Source organism: Balaenoptera acutorostrata, chromosome X (genome assembly GCF_949987535.1).
Source record: "Balaenoptera acutorostrata chromosome X, mBalAcu1.1, whole genome shotgun sequence".
NCBI lineage: Eukaryota > Metazoa > Chordata > Mammalia > Artiodactyla > Balaenopteridae > Balaenoptera > Balaenoptera acutorostrata.
Window position 1 is genome coordinate 127,929,811 of NC_080085.1, and position 24,018 is coordinate 127,953,828.

Genomic DNA, 24,018 nt, shown 5'->3' on the forward strand with positions numbered 1-24,018 from the left:
CCTAGTCCGGGAACTAGATCCCTCATGCATGCCGCAGTTGAGAAACCTGTGCGCCGCAACTAAGACCCGGTGCAGCCAAAAATAAATAAACAAACAAATAAATAAATAAATATTTTTTTAAAAAACCCCGAAGATAGGCTGTACAAACAGAAAACAAAGGCCTTTGGTCAATGAAAAGTAAATTGAAGTTTTTTTTTTTTTAGGTTGAGGGGTAAATGCATTTTTAAATTGAGATATAGTTGATTTACAATATTATATTAGTTTCAGGTGTAAAACATAGAGACTCAAAATTTTAATAGAGGGCTTCCCTGGTGGTGCAGTGGTTAAGAATCCACCTGCCAATGCAGGGGACACGGGTTCGATCCCTGGTCCGGGAAGATCCCACATGCCGCGGAGCAACTAAGCCCGCGAGCCACAACTACTGAAGCCCATGTGCCTAGAGCCCGCGAGCCACAACTACTGAAGCCCATGCGCCTAGAGCCCGTGCTCCGCAACAAGAGAAGCCACCGCAATGAGAAGCCCACGTACCACAACGAAGAGCAGCCCCTGCTCGCCGCAACTAGAGAAAGCCCACGTGCAGCAACGAAGACCCAACACAGCCAAAAAAAAAATATTTTAATAGATTATACTCCATTTATAGTTATTATAAAATATTGGCTCTAGTCCCTGTGCTGTATAATATATCCTTGCAGATTATCTATTTTATACGTAGTAGTTTGTATCTCTTAGCCCCATATCCCTGATTTGCCCCTCCCCCTGGGTTTTGAGTGTTCGGTGTCACCATAACATGCCAGATTTCCTCCTATCCTACAGAAAACAGTTGGAAGAACATTCTCACCTGCTAAGAGTGCAGAGTCCTCGAGTTGCACTTCGGGGCTCAACTTCCTAATACGAAAGGGAGTTTTCACACTGAGAGGACTGGTGCACCCTCTCCTCATCAGTGTGAGGAAACTTGAATCGTTCAGACCAGTAATATGGTGATGAATTCCGATTTCTGGCTTGAGCACTTCCTCGTGGGCCGTGGACCCGTTTCTTTTTTCGTTGGAAAACCAGCCCGGGTGTGTAAAGGGGCATCAGATCATCAGGGGACAGACATCGGCTTTCCTGTGGCCTCTGCAGGGCTCACAGGTTCAAACACAACCTCCCTGAAACCGAAGAACTTTAATTGAGTAGGTAAAGAGGTCCTCATAATTATAAACAGCAGTAGGTGTAACAAGAGGCTAAATACCTAGCTGGGGTTTTAATTAGCTGGTGCTTCAAATTAGTCATTTTGGTTTCAGTCAGAAATCAGTGACGTTCTGCACTGTGAAAAGCTCACCACCCTGTAGTTCGTTCCTCATTATACTTCGCCCAGTGAAGCTTTCAGTACAGCGCCCTGCTGAGCGAGAAAGGAAAAAAAAACGGGAGAGATTTGGTTGCCTTCCAAGAGCAGTGAAACTCTATGGAGATTAAGTTCATTCTCACCAGAGATATGAGAATTAACTGTTCTTTGTTATGTGTGTTAAAAAACGCAGCAGATAACACCCATGTGCACGCTCAATCTGCTCTTCAGATTTTTCGTCTGGAATTTGGTAGCTTAATGAAACTGATGCAAAACGCAGCCGAGAGCCGCCTAACAAATCCAACCTGGGTCGAAAGCCCCAAGTGCCCTGACTGCCGGCCGCTCGAAGGGTTGTCATTGCATGTTGAAGCACGTTTCCTTTCTTCTCTTCCTCTCTTTCCTTTCGGGTTTTAATTATCTTGCCCTCAGAGGAGGAGGAAGGTAGTTTGCAAAGCCAAGAGACCAAAGTCCTTCGGTTCTCCTCATGGGACAATGAAATGGGATCCCCGGGACTGTCATTCTGGGCTGTCAGGTGCAAGGAATGAACAGAGAGCTGGAAAACTGACATCTTGCTCGCGTTCCTTGGAAGCATGAGGCTTCGGCTCTCGTGTTTGTGTGGAGCGTTATGGCTGCAGCAAACCCTCTTCCCAGCTTCCCACCCCCACTGAATATTGCTTTAACTTGTCCCCTCATCCCACCCCTGACACTCCATCGTTCTTACATTTTGGCAAACTGACGCTGGGCTCAGGTTACGCAGGGCCAGTGTATGATGCTGAGGGTGAGTCTTGTGCCCCACGCTTTCTGGGCCCCAGATGTTACTGTTGACTCCCCATCAGCCTCCAGCACAGAGACATTGCATCACACGGCAGCTGTTTGGGGTTCTGATCTCAACTCGTGAATGGGAATGACAGATGATGCCAACAAACGTAATACCTGTGGATGGCATCTGGGACTATGAATGATGGGCTGGCTTTCAGTACCTGGACTCGGCGTCTTTGTTGACCAGGCGGGGCCCAGATGTGAGGCCTGGGCTTTGGGTGGAGCTCTGGAGGGTCTTTGATTTTCCCAGACGGTGCTAACATTTGCTGGGCATACCTATGAGTGATCCGGTGAGCTCTTCTGTATCTGGCATGCATTGCATTATGAAAGGATAATGTCCATGTAAACATCCTATAAATGTTGCCACGATTTTTAGATGGGGAAATGAAGTGTTGTTTATCCAGGAGATAAGGCTATCAAAGTCACTTAGAATTTGTCAGTTCACGTATTCCTGTGGAGAAAGGCGGATGGTTAGGTGTATTGACCTGTTACACTCCATCTATATCAATATCTAGTTAAGCTGCCATGGATATTGCATGCTCTGGGCTCTTATTTTGTAAATTAACATTATGATACTCATGAGCAAACTAGGCTACCAATGATAGGTATTAAGGTTTGGAATGTATTCAAAACCTGTCAACTGTACTTATATATTATATCAGTATATCTCTATAGTTCCTTTAGCTATTATGTTCGTTTGCATGTCAATTACCTAATTAAGTCTTCACATGACATTACAGGTTTCGTCCGCTGGCCTAACGTAGAGTGTTCCTATGAAAACTTTCATAAGCAAAATGGTGTAAAAGTGAAGAGTATCCCCCCAATTTCTGCAAGTTCTCATTATGCCACTTTGCTTTTAAGAAAGACCTATGTTAGTAAGGGAATGACGTTTTTTGTAAAAGAGAAAATCCTCTTCGGATTTTTTTTTTCGTTAGCGAGAAAAGGTACTAACACAGCTCTCTCGTAAAAGTGGCTTACTGCAAACGTTTGGAAAGCAGGGGATACCTGTATTAACATGGGGAAGGAAAGCAACATTTATACAGCACCTGCTAGGCATTTTATGTACATTTATATAATTGAACTTTTCCCAGTGTATATGTACTCACTTTGAGTGGAATTACAATCAAAAGCGGAGTGGGGGGAACCCAATGAACAAAATAAAATCCACTACGGTGAGACTTACAAATTATGGTTTAGTATGCATAGTCTTGCATGATGAAGAAAATAATTGTTTTCTTAATAAGGAAGCATTCCATTCTATAAAAGCCAAGGACCCAGAATGTATCTTAGATATAGCCTGGAAGCTTTTGGTACTGATCCTACAATGGGAAAGCCTGAAATGTCATGAGAGTCAGGGTTACACGGTGTTTATAAAACATTTGTGCCCTAAGGTCATTCAAAGGTTTTTACACCTCTTCTCATTGTTAGTAGTTTGTTGGTCAAGCCAGACCCCTTTCTTTGTAAACAGTTTCCCACAAAACAAAAAGGAGTGTGACTGATTGAGTGACTTGGATTTTTGTAGACTTCTGAAGATGTTCTTAAACTCTCCTTTGATTTTTCTTTTCTTTTTTTTTTTTTTTTTTTTTGGCAGCCCCACGTGGCATGCGGGATTCTTAGTTCCCAGACCAGGGATCAAACCTGGGCCCCCTGCAGTGAAAGCTCGGAGTTCTAACCACTGGACCGCCAGGGAATTCCCTCTCCTTTGATTTCATTACCACAGGCTAACACTGGCTGTGGGCCCAGGACAGAATTCCAGTTTATCCACAATAACATATTTGATAATTCCTTTCCCTTAGGACTTCGTGACATCTGTGAATTCTGAGCCCTAGGCAGTTGGCAACACAATGCAACCTGAATTCAGTACTTTTTTGCACAGTGGACTGACTTTGGGGGACTCTGCAGTAATTGCCTGTAGTAATCAAGCAAGGACAAGGGAAGAGGATTATGCCATACTTAAGTGGTCACGAGTACAGTTTCTAATAAGCAAGTTTCTGTTTTCTTCTGTATTCTGAAGAACTGGTCAGGGTCTTAAACCCATTGAGAATAAAGAAAAGGAGGCCTGCTCTCTATGCAGTATCAGTTTGGGTAGCCTCGGCTTGTTTTTTGTTTTTTCTTCTTATTGATAACAAGGGAGATCTAAATAACTTACATGACTAATTCATCTTTGTCTCCTTTTGTCTTTTTCTTTGCATGTCAGTCACTATGAACAAGACCGTAGTGCACTTAAGAAAAGGGAATGGGAGCGGAGGAATCAAGAAGTCCAGCAAGAAGACGATCTCTTTTCTTCAGGCTTTGATCTTTTTGGGGAGCCCTACAAGGTAGCTGAATATGTATGTAATTTATCTTTCTGGAAAATGGTTGCTTGTTATATTTTTGAATGCACTAATCAACATTTAATCTATTTTTAAAACACCCAAATCATCTCCAGGAGAATATATTTTACAAATGAAATATATACATATGCTGTATTTGGGGCAATGGCAAGTTTCTGAGGAAGTCTTCAGAGACAAATTCCATCTTCTTGGGGGAACACAGTAGGATTTGCAAGGGACTTATGAGACTTCCTGTCTCCAAAGAATTCTTTCCTGCCCAGCACTACCTACAGCAAGGAGTGCCCCCGACACTTTGTCTCACTTTGATTATCAGCATGGCAGCCCCTGAAGACTTCATCAGAATGTCAATGGATATGTCTGTTTCTCCTCCCAATCAGTGCCATCCATCTCAAGGCCACTGCTTTCTGTTTCCATTTTAGGTTGTTGGCAGCTGTTCAGTGGTTTGAGTGCTCTTTGAAAATCACTGTTCTAGGAGAAAGGGAAAAGCCAATCATTTTTTCCCGGTGATTAATAATCATGGGTTAGGAGATTGCCTCAACCAGAACAGGTAGTGTAGCTAGGTTGATTTTCTAGTGGTATTCTGGCTAGTGTGTAGCTCCAATAATGATCAGACTTGTATGTCTACAAGTATTGATTTCACAGTGACTGCCTCTGAACTTTCTATTTAGGGTGGGGTTGGGAGAAGAATCTTGGTGAATTGCTGGCAGCTGGTTGGTTTTTATTGAAATTTACTAGCAGTGTAATTTTCTGTAATGAAACACAAATGATCTAAGAGGTAAAACAACAATAGAGAAAATGTTCAAGAGTTGTGATTTTAGAAGAGCACCATTTAGGAGACAGTGACTGGGGTAGACAGTAAGCTGTCTGGATTGGTGACTAGTGAGACCAGAGTCTTGGTGCCTTGTTCAGACTAAGCAAGCAGCTCTTGATTGAGACACTTAGGTGCCTTCCAAATTTGGTAAGTCTGACAAAGAGACCATTAGTTTTCAATTTGTCAATAATAGTATAATCCTTAATAATCCATTTTTCCTATCTCAATTGATTTAATTTCTATACTGCCTTTGAATGTGTGCATGTAGAGATATGGTTAGTTTGACAAGGATTTATTGAAGGCCCACTATGTGCCAGCCACGTCTTAGACTAGTGTCCAAAGGGAAATAAGACGTAGTCCCTGCCTTCAGGGAATTCCTTGTCCAGTGGCAGAGATCATCACGAATGAGTGAGGGCATGACCACATGGTAACTGCTGAAGAGGTAGGCAGGGGAAAGATGCCCGAAGACTTCTTACCTCGTACCAAGGAGTTTGGATACGAGTCTGTACATGAAGAGAAGTCATCACAAGTTTTAAAGTTAGGACATGGCTGGGACAGACAAAGAATTGTAAAGATGATGTTGGAAGTGTGGAGAGTGGTGGGTTGGAGGGAAGGGAAACTAGAGGCAGATAAAGAAGCTATTGTCGTTGGCTGAGGGGGGCTCATGGCAGGCTGGATTTAGAGTAGAGCCAGGAAGTTGAAGTGATGGGACAGGTGTCTGCCTGGAGGTGGGGAGTGTGTGATAGGAGTGAATGATTCCGATCTTTTAGACTTGAGAGGAGGCTGGTGTTATTAACAGGTTGTTCAGGAGGACAACAAGGTTGGTGCTTGTAGAGAAAAGGTAATTAATTCTGCTTTGAGCATGCTGGGTTTAAGATGCCAGCGGATGTCAAGGGAGAGATGTCCAGTAGGCTTGGGGTGTATGGATCTGGAGCTAATGAGAGTGGTCAGGAGAGAGAGTTAGGTGTTATTATGTAGGTGGCAGTGGAAGCTGTGAGAACGGGTATTATCACTAAGCCAGATGGCTGGGTAAGAAAGACAAAGAGAGAATCTTGAGGAGCAGCAACATTTAAGGGGTGAAAGGGAGAGTCGTTTTCTTTGGTGATGGTGGTAGTCATTGTGGGTTGGGGAGTAAACGGGGAAAAGGTGAAATAAAGAAAGAGAGGCAGTGAATGTAGACTTGATCTTGCAGAGAGTCTTTGTATGGAGGGAGGAAGAAAGGAAGATACATTAGAATGGAAGGGGAACAATTATTTGGAAGGAAGCTTTTTTTAAGGGGAGAGAAACGTGAACATGTTTAGAGATTGATGGGAAGGAACCAATGTCAGTGGGGAAGGAACCAATGTCAGTGGAGAAGGCGAGGGTGAACACACAGGAGGGAGAGGTCATGATGAGCAGAGCCAGGTCCCAGAGGAGATGAGAAAATACAAAACTGAGAGCATGTGAAGAGTGATGAGCCTTGGGGAGGAAGACGGGACTGGAATGTTAGGATGAGGAAAAAGCAGGAGAGTGGAAGGGAGATTGGAGGCACGATAAGAAGTTGTGGCCTCCATATTTTCTAGGAAGTGGAAGAGAGGTCAAAGGATGATAGATGCCTCATCCCTTCTTGAGAAAGAGGAATGACCAGATGAGTTTTACCTCTTATGTTCGGAGTGGTTAGAAAAATGAGCTTTACTCAAAGGGCTCATTCTGAAAATTCAATATCTACTCCATGCTTAACACTATTATGAGGTGTAGAACCCTTGGCTTATTTCCCCCTTTATAATTTTAAGTCTTGTGGAATTAATGGTCTTGTACCTTTAAGGTAAAGGCCATTTCTCGTTAACAAGCCTGTAATATAGATGCGTATCTGTTTTTAGATGTAAGTAGTGTAGTTTTGAGTAGGCAGTTAAAGAACCTGTTATCAGCATTGTCATTTTCAAAAGTCACCTGTCTTGATACGACCAGAGTACATCAGGTACAGACACAGATGGGAGCATTAGTCTAGGGCAGGGCCACGTCTGTGTGTGGTTAGTAGCCTGGTGCCTTTATGCTACTTGATGGGGAAGAGCCTTTGTTCTGGAGTCGAGACTGTGAAGGAAAGGAATAATGCTAACCGTTGATGACCTGGTAATTCTCTTCCTTTCACTGGTGCTTTGATGACTGACTGCCATCTTGTGCTGTGTACATGTTCAGGGTTTCCTGGGAGATCACTGGGCAGTATGCTTCTCCTTTCCCCCATATCGTGATACTAGAACAGATGCACACCTCTAAAGGCTCCCTAGACCTGGACTGGTGTGGACACCCTTGGCGTATCTGGACATGCCAGTGGCAATGGGAGTTCTAGAGCTGGCCTGTGGTCCACCGGTAGAAATGAGGACATTCCTACCACAACTCTTCCTGAGGGTTGTGGTAGGAATGCCTACCAAATTAGAAATCAAAATTCCTGGTGGTTGATGAGGACTTTCAGGAAACTTCTTGCCATTCTAAATCCTAAAACAAGGCCCGATCGCCTATCCGATGGCTTTGGTAGTTCATAAACTAGCCAATGAGCATCAGTCCCTAGGACCCACGGCCCTTTCTTGGCAGAGAGAAGTAATGGTGATCTCTCATGGTCCTGGCTGATCTCTTTCCCTTGTTGGCTTCATCTCTACCACTCCCAGAATGGAAAGAATGTTGACCACCCCTAGACTGGGGTGCTGGTGGGTAACATCCCTTTGTGGCTGCTTTTGTTGCTTTGAAATCTGAGTTTGTGCTGTGCTGCTGAAAAGGATGTGTTCAAAAGTGCCTGAAAAATGTGAAGCCATTTGACGTGTCTAGATTAGTGTGGAAAGACGGGGAGGGATGAGGAACTGGCATGCACCAAGTGCCTCCTGTGTGCTAGGAACCGTGCTAGAGCTTTCTACATGTGCTTGTTTAGTCCTTACAGCAAATGGGTATGCATTTTCCCCGTGTTTCCCATGAGGAATTTGAGGTGAGCTTCTCTGCAGCTTCATATCCGCGTAAGTGTGATTCCATATCTGTAACAGGAAGCTGTTTATCCTCGACAAGAAGTCAGAAGACCCGATAAGCTTACCTCCTGTGTGACTTTGGGGAAGAAACTTTATTTCTCTGACCTAGAGTTTCATTTTCTCTGAAGTGAATAATAGTAGCTGATAGAAAAAATAACTGATAATAACAACAACAACAGCTGACATTTTATAGCTCTTTGCAGCTCAACAAGAATGAGGAAACCGAGGTGCAGAGACATTAAATTGCTTATCCAAGGTCATTTGGGTCAGGGCAGGTAGAAGCCAGAGTAGACCAGAACGCCTCTGCTGACTCACACGGTGATTGTGACGATCAAGTCAAACAATCCGCGGAAACCTTGCTTTGAAATCCATAATGTGCTATACAAATTCAAGGTATTAGCATTATTCTAATTAGGGAAAGAAATAGCAACTTACAGCTTAGAGAGATTAACTGTAAAAATATTAGAATTAAAAAAAAGGAATTACTAAATCACATAATTAGCCACAATGAAATAAAAGAAAAAAATGAACCTCAAAACTTAAATTATTTTGCTACTTTTATTAAAAAGAAGTACCATGGTACAATAGTCTCCTAGCACACTGGTCTTGCAATGAAATTATATTACTGATTTGTAGATAACATTAGAAGCAAACTGAGGCAGCTCTGCATTTCCCGAAGTAATAAGAGGCAAAAAGCTTAAATGAAGGAGTGCTGTTAGTCTTGAGCCACAAACCAGACATGTAATTTATGCCTGAAAATACTTGGAAAATGCATTTCCTTGATGATGGAGAAATTGTGATTACTTAGAAAATAATGGCTGTGGAGGTTACCTTTAAGGAATCAACCAATTATCAAGAACGGGAAGTAAAGAATTGGCCAAATTGAAAGAAGCCTGTAATTGATTGAAATGGCTAAATTTCCATTTTTGCCATGTTTATAATGTGCAATCAGGACTGCTAAGAATCCCTTGCTCCTTAAAAAGGTTCTTAAGACTCGGGAGGATGAAGAAGACGATTTAGTGCGAACCAGAAGTTGCTATGGTGTATAATGAGAGTCCATCGTGTAGGTGTACATAAATGTATTTCAGGCCCCGTTGGGTTTTCTAGCCAGTAGATCTGATATCGACATCCTGAGAAATTTAAAAACTGGTTGACAGTTACCCACCTCCAGTGTTGGGGAGGCAGAGAGTTGACTCTGACGACCTGGTCTGTATTGTTAATTATTTTGAGATTGTTGAGTGGTGGACTTCTTGAGGCTGTGTGTCTGTGTGTCCTCTGTGCCTAACCCAGCCTCACGAGTGTTTTGAATTTACCAGTGTGTGTTTTAGAATGACCATGGTAATTGCTACGTGTAGCTACAGTACGTCTGTTACGGGTCTTCCTTCAATCAGCAACTCAGAAAGTGTCACCAGTGAACTCAACCTTGAACTATCTGCTATGTAGTTCTGGTCACAAGTCCCTCTGAGACAATTACTGTGTGAGGAAGCTAGTTGAAGGGAGTTGACCTCCCTTCATCCCCCCAGGTTATCCCAGGTCCACCCCTTATGCCATTAGTGTACAGGAAGGCCCTACGGTTGGACCTATTAACTTGGCCCCGTAACTCCACGTGCAGACGTGCCTTCACCGAGTTAGACTTTAACCCAGTGCTCCTGCTTTTTAGTCATCATAAGGAAAAGCCATGTGAAGAACGTCTTTGCATCTTCTGTAAAATTGGTGCTGAAAAAACGACCTGTTTTACTGTTCAGAGGTTCCCGTGACCTTGTAACTGAACCAATGAGAAGAATTCCTTTTCACGTTTCAGTATCTGGCAAACGTTTATCTCATTTAATGAATTTGGATGTGCTTCCTGTCATCAGACAAAGAGAATTCTATAAGCTATGAGCTTTTTCTTTTGGCCTTTAGCTACCAAGAAGCTCAAAGTTCAATTTGATGTTCAATCACAGTAACCAAGTTAGCTTAACCTTTGCTTTTCTGGTTATGTACCCTTTACTCCAAGCCACTGCAAATCCTTTATTGATATAGGCAGGGTATGACTTATAATTTGATTTTGGTCAATTCAGTAACAATTTGCTGAGTACCTAGTATGCATCAGACATGGTACTAAGTGTTGAGGACATGAAGATGAATAAAAGGTAGTCTCTGACCTCGAAGAAAAGCTCATAGTTTTGTGCTGGAAAAGAAATCATAACTGTAGTAGACCCTATGTAGTAGGAGGTGGATTTTCTAGACTTATTTGGAGAGCTTTCAATTTTCGTCTAATTTTAGTCATGTAGACAACAGTTTTAGACATTGGCCAGCTTAGAAATTCTCCTAATTTCAAGCATATTTTAAAACCTAGAGATGGAAAAAAATTCTAAGCCTGCATCAGAAACCCAGATCAGTAAAACAGTAAACCGAAATGAAGAGACGTTAAAACCTAAGCAGGGTCTCTCCACTGAAGATAAGATGAACATGTCCCTTTTATTTACTGCTGAAATATGAACAGGGATGTGACTAGCTTGCTTGCAAACAAATGGGCCTTGAGGTTCTTGGGTCCTGATGATGTTGGCCCGGAGAGAGTGAATGACTTCTCAGAACTTCGAGGTATTGTGGTGTCCTCTGTGACATCTGGGGGCAAAGTTCTCATTCTCTAGAACTGTCTTTCAATGAAAGTTCAAAGAATTTTCGGTAAATGATCAATGAACTGTCAATGAAAGGTCAATAACTTTGAGCTTCCTGGTAGCTAAGGCAAAAAGGGAAAGGTTATAGAATTCTCTTTGTCTAATGGAAGGAAGCATGTCTTAATTCATTAAAGGAGACAATATAAATGGAGGCATTTAAAAATAGGAAATGAAATGGTGTTGTTTCCCCTTGTTGGGTCAGATCCTGAAGATAGCAGGTATTAGTTTTTATCAGGCAATCATCTGGTCCAAGAGGTAAACTATTTGAGGGACCAGAACAACCCTGCAAGTATTTACAGCTTGCATCAAATTCTACTGGGCCCTGACCACAATGAAATCTCTTTGTTTTGAATTTAGGGATTGAATAGAGGCCGGTTTTGGCTGCTGCCCAAACGGTTCCTTGTGCACCTCCGCTGAAGGAGACTGCTGTATACAAAGAGTTTATTCTTGCCTTAGCTGAAAAGTAATTTCTGCCATTAAAACTGACAAACCTAGGAACTTTCAGGGAATAAAAGTGATTTCTACCCTTCTCTACCTATTAAATTATGCCTTTCAAATGTACTTCTGAAAATGGAGTGATTATTCAGCTGAGGATTATATGGAACTGTAATTGTTTAATCACTCCTTCAGCACCAAGGTTGCATGTGATGCAATATAAGATGTTCCTGAGGATAGGAAAACTAAAACTGACATATATTTATTTGATTTCTAAAACTCCCCATCCCCCATGGAGCCCTCTTAGCATATCATTAGCATGCTTTTCCTTAGTCTTTGAATATGATTTGCCACGTGACCCGAGTCGAATGCTATATCCAGTATGTGGGGATTATGGTAATAACAAGGCCAAGGTTCCCAGCTTGATTCCCTCTCTGGTTGCTCCTTCTCTGTATCCTTTGCTGGGGCCTCCTCTTCTCCTAGTCTCTTAAAGGTTGACGTTCCACAGGGCTCTCTCCTGAGCCTGATCTTCTCATCCTTCATTTCCTTTCCCTGGGTGATTTCATCCATTTCCAGCACTTCACCCTCCATTCATCCGCACACTCTCCCATCTTGACATACAGAGAGCAGCACACAGCCTTACATCCTAGGTTTAGCCTGAGATGCCAGGCTTGAATAGGCACACACCCTGTGTACCCCAGGAGCCTGGGCTCCACACCAGGTGTTAAGGGCGTGTGAGCAACCTTAGATGTTAAACATCTGTCTTCAGTGGAGGTTGTATCAGTGGGGAGGTGGTCACCCCCTCCTGTGCCTGGAGAGCTTGCCTATGACTCCTGGGACGTGGAGGCTACACAGGGTGGCCGTCTTCCCCAGGCACTGGCCCTGCTGCCAGGTAGCTCCATGGATGCTGGTAGCCTTCTTTCATTGCAACATCTTGGGCCAGGATAGTGCAGCCTAGGCGCAAAGCAGCCCTTTGCCCTTCTGAATTCAGCAGCTGGTTTTGATAACACCTTTGGCAGGTAAAGAGAATACTAAAAAGTCCTCGTGTTGATTCTCCATAGAATGATGTAGTTGCCAACTTTGAAAATCGGACTTTGTTTTGATTTACTTAACCAACAGTTTAAATTCTTGAATAAATTCTTCTAAACCCTTGAAAAGACAGAGGAGAGCTTGAGTCACTGTTGATGAACAGTTTGCACCACTTCAAAGTAAACGAGTATGAATCATCAATACGTAAACACAGTTGCCCCCAGAATATGTAGGCAGACACCAGTAATTTATGCAATCTTTGATTAAAAAGAATTGGATTCACTTTAGTCATAAGTTAGCTCAATTCAATGTTGTTTAAGCCCATGCCTTTTCTAAACTGAATGTAGTCATGATAGCACAGTTTAACTGACTTCCTTATCCAACGGGCTAAGGCTTTTTCATGGTATAATGTAGCACGAAGGGCTGACGTGTCAAGAACAAATATAAGTCGAACATTCTATTATAATTCCAATGATCACTAAGCGGAAGTTGTTAATAACAGTGTAGAATGTACAGTTCAACTCATTGGACCTAAAATAAGTTATTTTGCTAATAAAATTCGTAAGCAACGTAATTTAAAACTTTCTCCCAATGAGCGTGTTTAAGAACAGGCCAGGGAGTATACAGACGTTAATCACACAGCTCATTCCAAGAGGCTCTTTCAATAGTGTTACTGATTTTTTTTTCTTACATAGCCCATGAAACGTATGAAATTATATGTCAGCATGACAATTTTAAAGAACCCTATATGCTAGTCTACTTAAGACATCTGTTTGAAACATTAACGTTAGGAAACACAAACCTATTCATTCTCTCTCCTCCCACCCCCATCTTTTTGTTATTTTAGACAAACAAAGGTGATGCACTTGCCAACCGAGTCCAGAGCACGCTGGGAAACTATGATGAAATGAAGGATTTGCTAACTAACCATTCTAATCAGAATCATCTAGTGGGAATCCCAAAGAATTCCGTGCCCCAGACTCCCATCAACAAAAATGAACCAAGCTTTTTTCCAGAACAAAAGAACCGAATGATCCCACCTCATCAGGATAGCACTCACTCCTCGGCGCCAATGCCTCCACCTTCTGTTGTGATACTGAATTCAACTCTAATACACAGCAACCGGAAGTCAAAACCTGACTGGCCACGAGACAGTCAGAACACTAGCATTGTACCGGCCAGCCAGGCTGGGAGTCAGCCCAACAAGATGCAGCCGTCAACACAGGACCAGCCCCCAGCCAGACTGGAAGACTTCTTTGTCTACCCAGCTGAACAGCCTCAAGTTGGAGCAGTTGAAGAGTCAAACCCACCTGCAAAGGAAGACAATAATCTCAAGTCCAGTGGAGGGGATACTTTCAAAGAAATCTTTCAGTCCAACTCACCAGAAGAATCTGAATTTACACTGCAAGCGCCTGGGTCTCCCCTAGTTGCCTCCTCTTTATTAGCTCCCAGCAGTGGCCTTTCGGTTCAGAACTTCCCACCAGGGGTTTACTGCAAAACAAGCGTGGGGCAGCAAAAACCAACCGCATATGTCAGACCCATGGATGGTCAGGACCAAGCCCCGGACATCTCTCCCACGCTGAAACCTTCGATTGAATTCGAGAACAGCTTTGGGCATCTGTCGTTTGGATCACTCTTGGATGGCAAACCCAGTGCACCCGGTTCAAAGACTAAACTGCCAAAGTTCACGATTCTCCAAACGAGTGAAGTAAGTAATTTTTAAAGTTTTGTTTTGTTTCTTTCTTTTTTTTTTTTTTTAGTTCACTGCTCTAACCTCTATAATCAGGTATTCCCAAGCAGCTCTTATTTACCTTCTTGAGCTGTAGATGAGACTCTTCAAGGTCAGAGTCTGAGTCTTGATCTTCTGTCACTTGTGACTTGACTGATTAACACTCTGCAAATACAGTTAAATCTCCATAATTTGGAATGACAAAAGACAAGGTCAGTCTGAGTGAATGAAAAGTTGGAGTTATAAAATACTTTCAGAGAATGCATTTGTAGTAATATTCTGTACAAATTAATCACATTGGAGATTTTCATTGTCATAAGCAGGATGAGGTACATGAAAAGACTGTGAGTCACCCTAGGCCTTCACTAACTGATAGCGTATCATAAACATAAAACACAGAAGTTCCTTAAGGTACAAGGATGTACAAGTGTGATTTGCTGGAAGCGGAAGTGGAAGGCATTCTTTAAGAATCGTAGTTTCTTGAGCGCTTGCAGGGCTGTTCCTTGGCAAGATCTTAACATTATCTTCCGTATCCCTCAATCTTCCCTTCTGCATCACCTTCTTCTACAGATGCCTACCTAACCCTCTTGTACTACCTGATCCCTTCTGTCAAAGCCAAAAGCATTATGCTCAACCAAAATCCCACTGGGTTTAGAATGACTAAATGTTTTTTAAACAGCATTTAAAGAAAATTTATTTATTTATTCATTTCTGGCTGTGCTGGGTCTTCGTTTCCGCGCGAGGGCTCCCTCCAGCTGTGGCAAGCGGGGGCCACTCTTCATCGCGGTGCACGGGCCTCTCACTGTCGCGGCCTCTCTTGTTGTGGAGCACAGGCTCCAGACGTGCAGGCTCAGTAGTTGTGGCTCACAGGCCCAGTTGCTCCGCGGCATGTGGGATCCTCCCAGACCAGGGCTCGAACCCACGTCCCCTGCATTAGCAGGCAGACCCCCAACCACTGCGCCACCAGGGAAGCCCCTGACTAAATGTTTTAACTATCTCAGGAAGCACTGCCTTATAAAAGAGAAGTCCAGAGGGATCAAAGCCTCCCAAAGGAATGAATCGCTAATGATTGGATCTCGGGCCTTGTGGCCTCTGGGTGGGGGGCATATATTGGGTGCCTCTCAGATGCCACCACGTAAGCAGCTGTCTACTGCACCTCAAGCGCTTGACTGCAGAAGAAACCACTGCTTTTACTGGTGACTAAAGGCTTGAAAAGACACGGAGGAAGAAAGTAGGTTGAAATTCTTACTCAATAGGACTCACAGACAGTCTGTCTGAACTATTGCAGAGTCCAAGTTAGTGGTGTCTGAATTAGAGAAGTCTGACCATATGTGCCCTCTGGCTCTTCTTCTTTTATTCACACTCAGCAGATGCGCTGATTTCAGAGGATGATGGGAACACAAAGGAAGGGAGGACTGGGGTCCTTGGTTTGGATTTTCTGAATGCATGTTTTGAGTATTGTTTCATTTCTCAGGCGGTTTTGCTGTTTGTATCATCATCATTCATCAGGTCTTGTCAAGCTTCCTCCCAAGTATCTCTCCGGTCTGTCACCTCTTCACCCTCACTGCCTTCGAAGCGCCCATGAGCATCTCTTGCCTGGGCCGCCTCCTGTCTGGTGTCCCTCCCTCTAGTCTCACCTCTCTTTCAAAGCATCTTCCATCCAGGCTGATCCAGTGGGCAGATCTGACCATGTCACTCTCTGCTTTGGATTCTTCAGTGCCTTCTCATTGCTTCCAGGAGACAGTCCAAATTTCTTAGTCGCACATACAAAAAGCTCTTCACTATCTGATTTCATACTCCCTTCCCGACCTCATACTTCACGACTTCTTCACATGCAGATGAGATCTCAGCCACGCGGAGCTACCTGTGGTTCCCCGTTATGTCGTTCTTTGTCACGCTTCCTTGCTTTTGTGCCTGCTGTCTCCTCAGCCTAGAATGTCTCTCCCTCCCCTCCCTTGTCTTCCTGGTGAAGTCCTGTTTCTCCTTCAAGTCTACTCGGTTGTCACTTTTCTCCATGAAAGCTTCCCTGATTCCACGAGGCTTAATGACAAAGTCCTTTCTCTGGGCTCGCCGAGCGCCTTATATACACCTTGGCTGGCACTGACGTCATTGTATGGTAGTTACTCGTTTATGTGTCTGTCTCCTTTATTAGACTGTGAGCTCCCTGAGAGCAAGGAATGTCTCATTCTTCTCTGTATCCCAAGTGCCTAGCAATCGCCTGGCACATAGTAGATACTCAATAAATGTTTGTTGAATGAATGAACTTCAAAAATGGTTACTTGATTACATTTTCTAAGCCATAATGTTAATCAAATAACAGGAACAAAGGTAAACAATTGCTAGGAGATCCATCCTCAGTTACATTTCCTTAATTGTACTCTGTCTGCCTGTGTTTTACTCTATTCTTGTCCTGCACGGTCATTTGGAAATCCTAATCCTAATTTCCACCTGATGACTTAATACAGGAGTGTGATACTTAAAAACCAGAAAGCAACCTACTTTGAAAGAGGGGGAGCCTAGTGGGAGGTGGGACATCACTCCTGCCCCTTCTCTTGCCCTGGTCTCTTCTGCTCTTCTTTCTTTACACGGCAGTTCTATTACTCAGGACTGATCTGGAAATAGCATTGGCCCATCAAGAAGTCTGTCATCCTGTATCAACAGCTCATTGGCAGAGTGACAGGTCACAGACCCACTGAGATCCACTCCACTGTAATCCTCTCTCTTATACATTCTCAACATGGCTGACCCAGATTCAGAAACGACTCCATGCTTTCGCTCATTGCTCGGGCACAGCAATGAGAGGTACATTTCCAAAGAGAGTCTGAGCTGTCATCAGCTCTGGAGACGATGCTCCAAGGAGCAGCCTCTGTGTACGCAGCCTTTAGTGACGGTGCAAATAGACTTTGGTAGAGCCTTGTCTGAAAAATGGGTCAGATGCAATGAAGTCATGATAAGAGATCAGTGAAGAAAGTACTTATTTTAAAATATAGGTCTCAAGGAAGGATTTGAAGGAGGGGTAGAGAGAAGCTTAGGGCCCTAAGGTCAGGAGAATATACAGGTTTCAAGGGCAATGTGAAAACCAAAATTAGGTGGAAAGGGAATGAGAAGTTAGCCAGCCTAAGAGCGAATTTAGAAGGGTGTAGATTAAAACGTGGGCGGAAATATACACAGGGTGGGGCCTTATGGAACTTTGAACCTAATGGAATTGATGTGGCTGAAACTGACCGAGTCTGGAAATTCACCCTATTAAATCTTGATGTACTTTTCAAAAGCACTTAGCATTAGAATTCAGCCCCAGTCCCTGGCGCCAAGAGTTCCAGGCCTGGGGTTCTGGGTCCCTGGTCAAAGTAACCATCTCTAATGAGTGGTAGCATTATTTTGAGTTATTACTGAAAAGGCTCCTCCATAGAGCAGTCATAGGATTTCTTTGAGTTTTCCCAGCTCTTTCCCTGGCTCAAGTGACAGGAGGCTGATGTGTGTTCGTGAAGTGCATTTGGGCGGAGTGGCGGGTTGAATGACCAGGAAAAAGACACATTCTAAGATACACGAATAAGCAGATATGATGATATTAGTGAGTTGAGAGATCATAAACTATTTATTATTGGAATGAAATGTGCGTGTGTGTGTGTGCCCATATTTGTTTCTGTGTCTACACTTGTGTACGTAATGGAGACATTTTAATTATTTCCCATCCTTGAAACTTTCCTTGCTTCTTAGAATTTCTGTATCGATAATAAGGATACTAATAAATACTAACTAAAAAAGATACTAATAAAATCCAGCTTTATTGCCAAAGGTCAGCTTTTCAATGGAAGCATGCTTTTTAAACAAATGATTTGTTTAAAAGCGTAATTCACTATCTTTCCAGGAAACAAACAAACAAAAGACTGATGTGTTCTGCAGTTGCACTTAGAAGACTTTTCTGTGAACTGCATCTGAAAACAGTAAAAGACCTATTTATATCAAGTGGAAACTGAGGGTTGCTTGCAGATGGTGTTTCATTAGGAAACGAATTTGTTAATAAATGTAGCTTTATTCATGATTTCATTACAGATGTTTTTGCTTATTTTTTCATTAGGATAAAAAAAATCTGCCTCTACGGTTTCTGTGTAGCTGCCCGGGTGCATCCAGCTCACGAATGTTAAGTTCCCTCCATTCTCTACAGTTCTCACACAAGGGACCTGAGCTTCCTAGCCACGTATAATAAATAAAGCTAATTACACCCACAGTGTTCACTGCATAGGATAGAAAACAAGGCAGGCACAGTCACAAATGTGAGCAATAACTTTTCAGCTGGTTGACAAAGCTAGCCACTAAAATAAGCTAAAGCCAAATCCTATCATTCATATCATGTATTCAGCGTTTCCATCCAATAAGCTTTCGTTCCAATAAGCTTTCATAAGTACAGGATGAATGTGTGGAGTGTCATCACCATAAAGGGTCATTTGCTTTCCAAGGTGCTCTTGGCTGTGACCTAAGACTATCTGAGGTTCCTGTTGCCTCGAAATTAGGAGCCTCTTCGAAAAGTTGAACGGAACTGATATGAATGATGGCATTTGGCTTTAGCTTATTTTAGTGGCTAGCTTTGTCAACCAGCTGAAAAGTTATTGCTCACATTTGTGACTGCCTGCCTTGTTTTCTATCCTATGCAGTGAACACTGTGGGTGTAATTAGCTTTATTTATTATACGTGGCTAGGAAGCTCAGGTCCCTTGCGTGAGAACTGTAGAGAACGGTGGGAACTTAACATTCATGTGCTGGATGCACCCGGGCAGCTACACAGAAACCGTAGAGGCAGATCCTTCCAAGAATGGAAGGCCGTCCAGCTGCTGTATGCAACCCATGCTAAGCATTTTTCACTTGATGTACATCGTGAATTTCTTTTTTTGCCCATTCTTATGGAAATAAAATAGTATTCAGTCAAAGGCTCTCACTGCTTTAATCCCCACCTCACTGGGAATGAATGGAGAAACCCTGGAAAGGCCTCACACTTTCAAGGGCGCCAGCAGAGACCTTGACCTTAAGATGTATTCCATAGAAGTGTAGGATCCAGAAAGCTTTGTATGTTCTCTGCCATTCCATTACATAGTAGTTGCTTTTTTCTTTATGCTTTTTGACTAACTCTTCCAATTGCTTGGTCTCATTGGGATTAAAATTCATTTTCCTCACCACCCCTCTTCATTTGCCCTCCGACCCCCTGCAACTTTAGTGTCTCTCTAAGCTGAATGAAGTGGCCTTCGCCGAGCATCTGAAAAGCATAGTCAGTAATGCCGGTAGAACTTGGAGCCTCACATTCTTTATGATGGAGAGGTCAGAGATGCTGGGAGAGGATTTAATTAAGGTTGTCATATTTCGGTGATTACCAAAAGGTGTCTTGGGGAGGGGCGGCTGAGACCACCGTCACAATCATAAGGGTGTCTCACCAGAAAGTGACGCATAGCAGTAACCCCAGAAGGTTTCACAGAGACGGAATGCAAGATAGATTCTTTAATTTAATTTTTATTTTATATTGGGGGATAGTTGATTTACAATGTTGTGTTAGTTTCAGGTGTACAGCAAAGTGATTCAGTTATACATATATCCATTCTTTTTCAGATTCTTCCCCATATAGGTTATTACAGACTACTGAGTAGAGTTCCATGTGCTATACAGTAGGTCCTTGTTGATTATCTGTTTTATATAGAGTAGTGTGTATATGTTAATCCCAAACTCCTAATTTATCCCTCCCTCCACACCTTTCCCCTTTGGTAACCATAAGTTTGTTTTTCGAAGTCTGTGAGTCTGTTTCTGTTTAGTGAAGTCAGACAGAAAAAGACAAATATCATATAATATCACTTATATGTGGAATCTAAAAAGATGGTACAAATGAACTTATTTACAGAGCAAGATAGATTTTAAACTTGACCTTGAATACTGGGTGGAATCACAATAGGTGAAGAGGGATCTGGAGGGCAGGACCGTTCACGTGCGTGCAAATTAGTGGTGGATGGAGAGACTGTCAGGTACAAAAAAGGGAGCTGAGAACATACAAGGTATATTCTGAGCATAGGCCGGTTTGTCTGCGACTGAGGGTTTATCGGACCAAAGTGAGATGGGGCTCAAAAAGCCAGAGTCTTAAGTGTCTTGAATGCCTAGGTTATGTGGCATCCAGATTGTCATGCTGAACTTGAAACCCCACTGTCCCACTGGCTTCATGGGTGGTGACCTAGGAACTCTCAGGCCAATCCCTGTCACCGACTCAAGCAGTCATTTCTGAGCTCCTGCGTTCTCTATTCCCTTACCCAAAAGCACATCTCATTTCTTGCTCTGTAGGCATCGGTTTTCCTCCGCCTGCTTTCCCAAGGCTCTTTCTAGAGCAGTGCTGAAATGGTTGTTGCAAATGATGCTCTCCTCCCCTGTCCTTCCTTAGCCCCTCTCCCTCCATTTTCTCTAGTGAAACTCGGGAAGAGAGCTCAACTTTGGCCTAGTAAAGATTGTGCAAATGCCTGGGTCTCTTTTTTTTCCCCCTCTCATCCCCTCCAGTCGTCTTCTTTAGCATATATATTTCTTTTCTAAGGCTGTATGTAAGTGATTCAGCCATCAGCATCCTGGAACCATGTCAGCTATTTCAACATTCCATTTTTTAAAATTAATTAGACTGTTTGGTTTCAGTGCAACAGTCTTGGCGCTCTGTGCTTTTAAAGCCCTTGTCACTTTTAACACTTTTTTTTTTTTTTTGGTTGGAAAGGTTGATTCTTATTCTGAAAGAAAACCTTTAATTTTTATACTATGCCAACTAAAATCATCATTAATAATGACGCATTTTAAAACATCGCTATTTATTCATCACTTTAGTAATTCTTTGTGAGGGGATGTGTGGTATATTAACAAAGTACAGTTTGAACAAGGTCTACTGAGATGTGGGTTTCACTTCTGGCCTGGACTTGCTCCCTGAACTTGAGAGAGTGATTTTACCTCTCTAGGCCTCTCGTTAGATGGGGAATTTAGATTAGTTCATCAGTGAGGTTTCTTCCAGCCGTAAATCTCTGAGGGCGTGCTTCTCCTTTGTGGTTAAGCCCAAGCCTACCTTGTTTGTAAAGGTCTTTCAGCTGTCGCCTCCCTCCAAGAGTGTGGGCCTCAACAGCGTGGAGTGTGTGAGCCTTGTCTGCCTACCTCTCACTCCCATCCTTCAGAACAGTTGGGGAATTTTGAAGACTCGGCCAATATGGGCAAACTAGAATTGGATCTTCTTTTGGGATTGGACACCAATTCAGCGTGGAGTATTATTATATTTCAACTCATTTTTTAAAGAAAGATAAACAGCTATAGGCTGCATTTCACTGAGAAACACCAAGCTGTGAACTCAGGAAATAGCCTCCTAATCCTTTTGTCACCACCCACTAACATAATGAAAGATGGAGAACTTCTATTTTCACATTACTTCTAGGAAAATATTTTGACAGATTCAGTATGCAGTAAAGCGATAAGCTTTTGTTACGTGCGTTCCAAATCATCCTGTTATCACTGGATATATCGATTAGCTTAGTACATTCTGAGCCAGTCATAAAAAACAGACTGTTCACATTCTGTGCTAAAGAATAAGAAAAATTGACAGGTAGATAACCATATTGATTCAAGCCAAATAGTGAATGCGAAGGGCTTTAGAAGGGACTTATAAAACTCTTTATGGCTGTTCTAAGTCTCAAGTATTTTTTTTTTAATTGACATGAAAGCAAACGATCTTTAATTGACTATCTTTTTAAAAAGTGCTATGCTTTGGTTACCGAATAGAGTTTATAATATAGGTGACAATAACAAAAACCTATTACCTTTATACTTGTGGTTTACAATTGCTTTCATATACATTATCTTATTTCTTTCCAGCTTTATTGAGGTGTAATTGACAAATAACAATTGTATATGTTCAAGGTGTACAGCTTTATGTTGTACACCTTGATGATTTGATATACATAAACATTGTGAAATAACCTCCACAATCATGCTAATGATTGTGTATGTAGTGAGAACACAAAATCTACCCTCTTAGCAAATTTCAAGTGTATAGTATGGTATTATTAACTATAGCCACCATGCTGTATATTAGGTCTCCAGAACTTATTCATCCTGCATAACTGAAACTTTGTACCCCTTGACCAATATCTCCCCATTTCCCCCAAATCCCCAGCCATCTTATTTTGATTTGATTCTCACGGGGCCTGGGATTATTATCATTTGATTCTCACGGGGCCTGGGATTATTATCATTCTCTTTTCACAGATGCAGAAATGTAGTCTGGGAGAGACCAAGGGTTACTTGCCTAAAGTCACACAGCCAGCAAATGGCAATGCTGGGACTAGACCCCAGGTCATCAGTGCCATTTCCATGATGCCATGGAAATTCAATTTTCTAAAATTAGCTTCTCTACTGGCACGTAAGGGGCAAGAGAATAATGAGCTGAATCCAGCGTAAGTTGAAATTCCCCTGATGGGTTCATATTTCAAAAGTCAGGGGCCAAACCTACCAAAAGAGCAATTTTTCCTATGGTATTACAGGTTACACTCATGTGTTTTTCATTTACGAATATGGTGAGAAGTAGTGTTTTTGCAATATTCCTAAATGAGTAACATATGACACAACTTGTTAGAGGACCTCTTCTTGGTTCATAAAGTTTCTGAGTTTTTGTCTATTTAGTAGGATGACTTTAGCAGAATGCTCAGACAACAGAGCTAAAATCTGGATTTCTGTGGCTGAAACACAACCATCCTCTAGATAAACCTTAGGTGTGAATGAGGGGTCAATTAAAAGTGGGCATGTAAATAATTGTTATAGAAGGAGTAAGATGTCTCTCAAATGTTTGAGCCCCCCAAGTACAGAACTGGAAAAAACTTACAGATCATCAAATTTCAAGAGTAGTTAGCAAGGAGCAGGAAGGATCCCTGGCTTTTATCCGTAGATGCTGAATGGGTGAGTCTCCCTGTACCTTAGCAAAAGAATGCAGGGAATCCATCGACTGCCTACTCAGAAAATCACTGTGAGAATCCTTGAACTAACTAGCTGTGAAAGTTCTTTGAAAAATTTACCAGGGTCTGGAAATGGGAGATATATTAGTTTTCCATAGATGGCCATAACAAAGTATCATAAACTGGGTGGCTTAAAACACCAGAAATTTATTCTCTCACAGTTATGGAGGCTAGAAATCCAAAAAGGTATTGGCAGGGTTGAGCTCCCTCCAAAGGCTCTAGAACAGGATCCTTCCTGGCCTCTTCTAGCTTCTGGTGGCCCCAGGCATTCCTTGGCTTGTAGTCGCATCTCTCCACTCTCTGCCTTCGTCTTCACATGGCCTTCTCCTCTGTACGTCTCTCTGTATCCTCTCCTCTTCTTATAAGGACATCAGTAATTGGATTTAGGGCTCACTCTATATCCAAGATGATTTCATTTCTAGATCCTTAACTAGTTACATCTGCAAAGACCATATTTCCAAATAGTTACATTCTGAGGTTCTAGGTAGACATGAGTTTTGGGGGGACATGAGTCAACCCACTACGAGAAGTGTCATTCTTCACACATCCCAGACTGGGAATGGAGGGAGGCCGGTAGTGTTCATTATGAAAAACCCAAGCCAGTCCACAAGAGGGAGGTGGGCTTCTGCATCTCAGAACTGAATTCAGGTTTAGTCTGCAAAGGTTCTGAGCCAACTTTCTTCAACTTAACTGTGGATAAACTGTTAAATACAGTTGTGGAGAAGTGATTTTTAAAAATCCTTTAGATAGTAGCTATAAAGTTTCTTCCTAATTAAGTAATGGGGAAAAAAGAATTTGTTAATGCAGTTGACTTGATTATGAACTAGAGCTTAGGTGGGCAATTTTTTCCATGAAGTAAATATTTTCAGCTTTCTGGGACACACAGTCTGGCA

At 42.4% G+C, this 24,018-nt stretch overlaps 1 protein-coding gene across 4 annotated transcripts in view; it reads left to right on the top strand.

Moving 5' to 3' along the window:
• Nucleotides 1–24,018, top strand: part of AFF2 (ALF transcription elongation factor 2) — a 498,852-nt gene that overhangs the window by 158,076 nt on the left and 316,758 nt on the right. For 2 of the 4 annotated variants that reach the window (XM_057538448.1, XM_057538450.1), the window contains exons 2-3: nucleotides 4,338–4,470; nucleotides 13,246–14,106. In XM_057538448.1, the coding sequence (XP_057394431.1) occupies nucleotides 4,338–4,470; nucleotides 13,246–14,106 (994 nt within the window). The remainder of the gene's footprint in view (nucleotides 1–4,337; nucleotides 4,471–13,245; nucleotides 14,107–24,018) is intronic. The other 2 variants (XM_057538449.1, XM_057538451.1) reach the window with 1 other exon arrangement.